Source organism: Enhydra lutris, unplaced genomic scaffold (genome assembly GCF_002288905.1).
Source record: "Enhydra lutris kenyoni isolate GAN:26980312 unplaced genomic scaffold, ASM228890v2 scaffoldscaffold24, whole genome shotgun sequence".
NCBI lineage: Eukaryota > Metazoa > Chordata > Mammalia > Carnivora > Mustelidae > Enhydra > Enhydra lutris.
The window spans coordinates 257,339-265,559 of record NW_019154108.1 but is presented as its reverse complement, the minus strand read 5'-3'; the positions used below and the strand labels follow the sequence as shown (position 1 = coordinate 265,559).

At 49.8% G+C, this 8,221-nt stretch overlaps 1 protein-coding gene across 1 annotated transcript in view; it reads left to right on the top strand.

Moving 5' to 3' along the window:
- The first annotated feature begins 2,361 nt into the window (after positions 1-2,361).
- LOC111150861 (adenylate cyclase 10, soluble) overlaps positions 2,362-8,221 on the top strand; it is a 62,855-nt gene continuing 56,995 nt past the window's right edge. The window contains exons 1-6 of the mRNA XM_022508502.1: positions 2,362-2,509; positions 3,117-3,221; positions 4,295-4,333; positions 4,524-4,667; positions 5,568-5,773; positions 7,388-7,484. Of these exons, the coding sequence (XP_022364210.1) occupies positions 2,362-2,509; positions 3,117-3,221; positions 4,295-4,333; positions 4,524-4,667; positions 5,568-5,773; positions 7,388-7,484 (739 nt within the window). The remainder of the gene's footprint in view (positions 2,510-3,116; positions 3,222-4,294; positions 4,334-4,523; positions 4,668-5,567; positions 5,774-7,387; positions 7,485-8,221) is intronic.

The following is an 8,221-nucleotide window of genomic DNA, read 5'->3' as shown; positions in this document are numbered from 1 at the left end:
CTCTTGGTGCAAAAGTTTAATAACTCTTCAAAAAAGGAGATCACTTTGCTCATAGCTTTGAGCCTGGTTCCTTTCAACCACCTCTTGCTGATCTAAGTGCTCACCTACCAGCACATATCTGAATTATTACAAATATTCCCGCTCTGCCTCCCACTGCACACCATAGAATTGCACTTTCACACTTACGGGAAATCATGCTCACATAATTTTCTTTGGCCAGTGTCCTGTGAGGGTAAGAGAAATAGGTTGCTTCCGAGAGGACACGTTAAGAATGAGTCTGCCCTTGGGGCGCCTGGGTGGCTCAGCGGGTTAAAGCCTCTGCCTTTGGATCAGGTCACGATCCCAGGGTCCTGGGATCAAGCCCCGCATCGGGCTCTCTGCTCAGCAGGGAGCCTGCTTCCCCCTTTCTCTGCCTGCCTCTCTGCCTACTTGTGATCTCTGTCAAGTAAATGAATGCAATCTTTAAAAAAAAAAAAAAAACTGTTTAAATAAAATTAAAAAAAAAAAAAGAATGAGTCTGCTCCAGCAAATCCTCGTCTTGCTGACCTGAAGGTCCCAGCCTGGATCCCAGAGTGAGGGCAGGAACAGCAAAGCCTCAGACTACCTACAACAGACAAGGGGAGAAATGAACAGGAAATAGGCCTTTGTTATTTCAAGCCACTGTCATTTTGGAGTATTTGTTAATGGAGCAAACCCAGCTTCTGCTGACGGATACACTGTGTTTACTAGTCTGTGTGTCTGTAGCCTCATCTCTGGAAAGGCAGAAAAGAAAGTGACCATCTCCAGTTTTCCTCTCTCGTTCTCAAGATTGCATCTGTCCGTCCTTCGTGTCTGTGTGCATAGGTTCCCCGGGGCCGGCTACTCGGGTTTAATTGAAGTGACTGGGTGCTTTATCACTACCTTCTTAGCTTGGAGTTCAGTTTTCTCAGCAATCTCTGTTGTGCTTTTCAATTCTCCACAGTGAAGACAGCAGAAATGTTGTCCTTATTCCTGTTGTAATAATTTCCTTGCTTTCAATAAAGCCTAAAACTCCCTCTAAGTTCTCTTAACTTCTGCATTTTCCCTGAGTCCCAGCTCATTCTGGGGGTTCCGTCCTCTGCGCCTCCCTGTAAGTTCACGTGACACGTACCAAATGCGCGATCTGCAATTATTTATTTGATTTATGTGTTCTCTATTAGCTGTTCCTAGACATGCTATGGTTTTCATTGAATTTTTAAATGCTGCCCCCCCCCTTTTTAAACCTTAGGTGCACATTTCTCTATCTTTTATTCACTTCTTAATATTTGAGTTTGCCAGGGCTTTTCCTTTCAAAGGTTATTCAATACTTAATATTTAGTACTCAATTTTAGAGGTTTCTCTACATTTTAGACTTTGCTAAATATACTAGTTTCCCTTTTTTTTCTTAAATGTTTTTCTTAAGTCTATGATAGATGTTATCTATCTCACTTTTTCCTTCCAATGTTCTCACATACCCCAGTATGACCTGTGTCTGGTTGAAATTACCAACCAATTCCTCCCTGACAATCAGGAACAGTTCCTTTTTTTTTTTTTTTTTTTTTTCTTTTAACGCTCTTAAGATCTCTATCACTGAGGTGCCTAGGTGGCTCAGTGGGTTAAGCCTCTGCCTTCGGCTTGGGTCATGATCCCGTGGTCCTGGGATCAAGCCCCGTGTCAGACTCTCTGCTCAGTGGGGAGCCTGCTTCGCCCCCCCACTCTCTGCCTGCCTCTCTGCCTACTTGTGATCCCTGTCTGTCAAATAAATAAATAAATAAAATCTTTAAAAAAAAGAAGATCTGTATCGCTTCTTCCAAGAACTTGGATTGCTCTGAAAATGTTGGGTATGCCATTTCTGTTCACGGGGATAGACCATGATTTTTACAACATTCAGGCATGAACATTTAATTGACCCCAACAGCTTAAAAGAAGGCCTTAGGAAATTCTGTTTTTTCTTAGAACTAACTGGGCAGTAAATTAAAATTTCAACATTTGCCTTTTAACTTTCAGTTTAAAGCCCTACGCACACTCATCCCTTTGAATTCGTTCCCTCTCGTAATTTAAGACTGTACCTTAATATACACTTACTTGCTAGTAGGTGATATGTTGCTTTGCTTCTCACCTTTATATAAATATTCACCCACGTAAACCCACATCTGCACTTCTCTTTTTTAATTGTCAAAAATGAGAAAGAGGGGATGAAGACGGAAAGGGAGGGAGGGAGAGAGGAGGATGAACTATGGGGACAGAAGCCCAAGGAGTGTAGACTGAGTGACTAGTGCCCCTCCATTCTCAGCTTTTCTTTGTAGAAGGTCTATTTGAGGACAGTTTGCTGTGACCACAAATTCCTGAACGTTTGCCCTGAACATGAGCTCCAGAAGAGAAGAATCACAGGACCGAGCCATCGTCCGGATAGCAGCTCACTTACCGGACCTCATCGTCTATGGAGACTTCTCTCCAGAGCGACCCTCTGTGGATTATTTTGATGGAGTCCTGATGTTTGTCGATATTTCAGGCAAGCGCAGAGGGAATCTTTGATGTGGGTGAACACACAGGGATCGCCTGCACAGTGGGGTGCCTTCTTTGAGTTTGCGCTGTTACAGGAGGCATTCCTGTGGAGAAGACAGGAGGGAGGAGGGATAGCCTGTGTGCTGGCCCTTTCGTCTTCCCTTCCCCAGCATGTCCAGTCATGGGCAAACCTTTGAGATGCCCCAGTCCCAGGCCTGGAACTTCAGGCTCCATGTCCCTGCCCTGCACACTTGACCTCCGCAGGTGTTGTTTACATCTTAGCAGTAAACGTGTCACCTCTTCAGACATGTTTCCATTTCGTGTGTTTTCATTACCATGGAATGGAAGTTCTATACCAGTTAAAGGAATTGCAGTCATCCCTGTACAGGGTGGGACATCTGGAGGGCAGAGGTAGCGGGCCTCTTTCCCTGACCCCTTAAATAATAAGTGTTGATGGGAGGCTCCATGGTTGACCTGGACCAGCTGAAGGCCATGGAGAAGAAACCGTGCCCGTTCTTCAAAGCTAGGGTTCAGTGCTCTCCAGTGGCTTCCTCTTTCCCTGGCTGTTTGGTTCCTCCAAGCGGCCAAGGAAATGAGGTGGACGTTCGTTACAGGGTTCACCGCCATGACTGAGAAGTTCAGCACGGCCATGTACATGGACCGAGGGGCCGAGCAGCTGGTGGAGATCCTCAACCACTACATCAGCGCAATAGTGGAGAGTGAGTGTCCCTGGGCTTCTGACCTGAGTATGTCTCCTTGACCGTCTTCCTGTACTTCTTGGTTATTGCCTGATAGAATGTGATCTTTGTTTTCCTCATGAAATGTGTAAGAAACCAATCTTTCTTGAAATACAATACAGCGCGAGTGAAGGAAAGTAATCACACCTCACTACGCAGACTGTTTAAGGGAGAGAGTGTTTGCACCAGTTGAAAGACTGACTCTGAGGTTCCCTTTAAAGAACTTCAGTTATATTCAGTGACTCGAAAAAGCAAGCGTAGCCACAACCCCGATGTCGTCATGACGAGAACGCTGTATGAGTAGACAAGTGAGTTTCACTAACTCATTAGTGCTCTTTCTTCTAATGACGAACTCAGAAGCACAACTGACTTTTCAACCTCTGCCTACCATCTTGTTTGTGATATTAATTTGAACTATTCATGAAGAAAAATATTTATTCGGTTAAGGTAAACTCAGGGTCTAGTCTTTCATCAGGCTGACGGGCTAAGGTCACACGCCAGACACAAGTTAATGCTCCTTAAAAGCAGAAACTGTATCTACTTCCTGGTTGTGTCCCACTCAGCACAACAGGGCTCAACAAATTTGTAAGGAGGCACAAATAAGAGCAAAAAATGCCCACTTCAGTCGTAAAGCCTAAACGAAAGGGAAGTTGGTAATAAAACCCGAGTTGACCGTCGTAGTGGTTTCCCAGTTTCCTGATTCTCACTTCCGTGGAATCCTGCCCCTCGTCCCCTCACCCGTGCCACTCACGCCCCAGCTGATGACATGTACTGATCAGTCAAGAGCATCCCGTTGTCATGGGCGCGGGCCGCTGCTGCAGGCCTCACCAGAAATCCCAACTTCTCTCCTGCCTCTTCCCATTCACGGGAAAAGAGCACGCACGCCAGCTAGTGCCATGCACTGCGCTCTGTCACGCTCGGTGGATGTGAGTGACTTGTGTGACACTTCTCTGGATAAGTTTACTCTCCAAACTGATCTCTTGACTGAATTTCTATTCCATGGATGAAGATTAAGAAATTGGAGTTTAATTTACCTTGTTTTCTCCTTTTCTCAGAAGTGTTAATTTTTGGAGGAGACATCTTAAAATTTGCAGGTATGGGAGGCTCGCTGAGGTGGTGGGTAGGGAGGAGTGCGGGGGTGCCTGTGCTGCGACAGAGGAGGCGCCTAGGAGAAGGCTGAGGCTGGCTGGAGGCATGTTTGAGGAGTGAGTGTCCATACAGATTTCAGACAAAACAGATCCGCAGGGCAGCTCAGAAGCCTTCGGGTGTGTCTGTCCCTTTAAGGTGACGCGCTGCTGGCCTTGTGGAAGGTGGAGCGGAGGCAGCTGGAGAACATCATCACGGTGGTGATTAAGTGCAGCCTGGAGATCCATGGGCTGTTTGAGACGCAGGAGTCTGAAGAAGGCCTGGACGTGCGCGTCAAGATCGGTGAGCCCCAGGACGGAGAGACGCCCCCGCCTTCTGGAAGCGGGTCCCCACGCTGAGGCATCTCTCCCTGAGAGGAAACCCAGAATGTAGTGGAACGTAGGGGCTCAGCCCACCCGTCACGTCTTGGACTCTGGAATGAGGCTAACCAGGAGTGGTGGCTCCCTCCCCTAGCGGTTAAGATCCGGGCGAACCCTGAGGAACTTGGGCTCATCCCAACAGCCTCCTCGCGGGCCCTTACAAACACGGGAGCGTGAGCTCTGAGGGTAGCACGGGCCGTGCTAAGCACCCCGCAAACTAACCTGTGTTCTGCTGTTGCTGCTGTTGCTGTCGCTGACAGAACCGTGGCTCGCCTTAGCCCTCCCACAGAGCGTCTCGCACGCCTGTCGTGTCTGCCGCATTCTGTCTTGTGGCTCTGGCACCGACACCTTCTGCTCTCAGCTGGGACACAACCAGAGGGCACGTCGTCGGGGTGGGCCCGGACTGCCAAAATACCTCCTCCTTCCCCCCACCTTTTCCCCTCTGGCTGGTGCCTCACATTCAACCCTCAGGGTTTCCTTTTAGTCAAAGCCTCAGTCTCTGAGAAAATGCAGACCCCCTCCAAAAGGAATTACTAAAGTTGTTCTCTGTTGCTCTTCAGTACAAATAAATTGAAAAGGGGATAAAATAACTTGGGGGACTGAAAGGGCCAGCTACAGCGAGAGGCGTCACCGGAAGGTGAAAACCAGGAGCCGAGTTTCTAGCTCGGGAGGAAGGAGAGTTTGGGAAGGTCTGGCGCAGGCGCATCCTATGGCGCCTCCGTCAAGTCCCAGAAGCTGCATTTGCTCTGAGGTAGCGCAGTCGCACGAGACTCGGGCTGTGCCGGGGGCTGACCCAGAACTTTGTGGCTTGCCTCCGCGCCAGCCCTGGCTGCCGGCCACATCACCATGCTGGTCTTCGGAGACGAAACACGCAACTACTTTCTGGTGATTGGGCAGGCGGTGGATGACGTGCGCCTTGCGCAGAACATGGCGCAGATGAATGACGTCATCCTGTCACCAAACTGCTGGCAGCTCTGCGACCGGAGCATGGTCGAAATTGAGAGGATCCCGGATCAGAGAGCTGTTAAGGTAGGTGCGATGCGGCCGCTTCCAGAAAGTTCTGTCGGTCTGTGCCGGGGACCCCCGTCGGGACGCTACTGGGAAGGCAGGTCCTGCGAGGCTCCTGGGTGGGAGCCTGAGTGACGGACAGGCTCTCGTCCAGGAGCCACGGCCGGGCGTTCAAGAGGACGAGATTGGGCTTCTCTGCTACCCGAGGAGGTGGACTTTGGGCTTGAGGCCTTCGGCGGAGCCAGGGCGCCAGGGAAGGAAGAGGACGGTCTCCTGCGCATGCCCCGGGAGCAGAGGGTTGGCGTTTGAGGCTGCCATCGGCCGTCGCTCTCGCGACTCAGCACCGTCCCGACTCAGGGAGGGGATCACTGTGGTGAGGACAGGAGGGGCAGCCGTCCAGGGCGGGAAGGGACGCTTCCCACAGCCCTGCCCGGCAGCAAGCACCGTGCCGGAGTCGAAGACGGGCTGCGGGGGGTGCGGCCGGTCGGAGAACTGGGCTCTGGGCGTGTGCGGCAGGGAGCAGGGCTGTGCCCCCGGCTGAACCGGAGTGGACCGCGAGGCCGACGGGAGGTGGGGATCGGGGTAGCCGCCGGGGTAGGGGCGCAGGCGGGAGGCTCTCCCACACCGGGCATCAGCGGGCACCCCCACGCCTGGCCGCCCTCCACCTGCACCCAGGCCGCGCGACCTAGCTGGCTAACAGTGCCGTTCCCTGACTTCTTCGGTCGTTCCTTACACCTTCAGAAACTGTTTGAATCTTCATGACCTTTAGACTCACAGAAAAGTTCAACGTTAGTACAGTTTCCTCACTCAGCTTCCCCAGAGGTTAACATCTTCCATAACCGGAGTGCAGTGGTCGAGGCCAGAAAACCGACGGCAGCACGACTGCTCGCTGAAGAAAGGCCTCCCGGGGACCTCACTAGTTTCCTACGGGAGGCTCTCGGTGGGACGTTCCGGCGCTCTATCCCCGATCGCGCACTGCGTTTTGGCGTTTGGGCGTTGTTCTTAGTCTCCTGCAATCGATGGCCATTCTTCAGTGTTTCCTCATTTGACCCTGATACTTAGTAAGAGCATTGACCGTCTTGATGAATGTCCCTCCATTTGGTTTTGCCGGACCCTTTCTCACTTCTGGACTAAGGTTACTCACCTGGGCTGGGAGGCAAGAACACCGCAGAGCCGAGGTTGTGTCATTCTCAAGGAACCGCAGCACCGGGTTCCCATGGTGTGACTCTTACTGCTGGGGTTGCTCCTATTACTTTTTTGGGCATCGGCCCCCTTTGTCCCTTTATCCTTATGATATAAGAAAGAAATGATAGATGGTTTAACCGGGTTTTATTTACATTAAAATGTTATGAAGGAAAGAAAGAAGAAAGTTGTAGGAGTGGAAAAGTATGCAGGCGAGCCCCTAGTGTGGCCTTGTGTGTACACACTGAAGTTTGAGATCTTATGAAATAATAAGAAATATTTTTAATGTAATCACATCCAAATGAAAGATCGTTGTTGTCTAAGTATGCAGTCTCTGTTTACCCTGTCCTGGACATTCAGAAGCACACTCCCTCCCCTTTCTGCTGAGAAATTCTATTCAAAGGACCAGACAACCCTCGGGATAACCAAAATCTTCTCTCTTTCTTTATTTAGGTTAATTTCTTAAAACCGCCTTCTACTTTTAATTTTGATGAATTTTTCACAAAGTGTATGACTTTCATGAATTATTATCCTTCTGGTGACCACAAAAGTAAGTACACTCCGTGGACAAGAGCCTTTGCCTTTATCAGTGATTAGTAGGGTCTTACCAACACCCAGGGCTCTATTATAACTGGCTCTCAGTACGGCTCCTGGTCCTCAGCAGCACACAAGAGGGACCTCCTTCCCATTCCTCAGGATGCTGATTCCAAGTACCCTCCTCAGGCCGCCCTCCTCTGCTCTGGCAATGACTCTCCCCCCTCATCTTCTAAACATGTGCAGGTCTGCCCCATGATGAAAGGAAAAATAAAACCTCTGTGAACCCTACTTTCCCCTCCTGATTTTCACCGCCAAAGTTCTCAGAAGAGTAATCTGTATGTCTGTGCCTCCTCCTATCTTCTCATTTATTTATTCACCCAGGAAACTTGCAAGAAAATTGCCTGTGCCTCGGGGGCATGTGTTCACCTATTCTAGCGTCTAGAGCCCCTGACCTCTAGCTTCTAGCCACTTCTCCCGTCTCTTGAGACTGTTGAGGTCAAGGCCACCAATGACCATCAACTTACCAAAGCAGGTAACCTCTCTTCAGGCCTCATCCTAACTGGTTGGCCTGAGACTATTCTCTTCTTATGGACATGAGCTTCTCCTCTTTCCTTGGGTTCATGAATATTCTTTCTCAGTTTTGCTTTTACACTTTAAGCCACCTGTTTCCACTGCCCTTGCTTTGTCTCCTTCCCATTCCTTAAATGTTGGTTATTCTAGGGCTCTTTCCTTGACCCTCTAGTCTTTCCT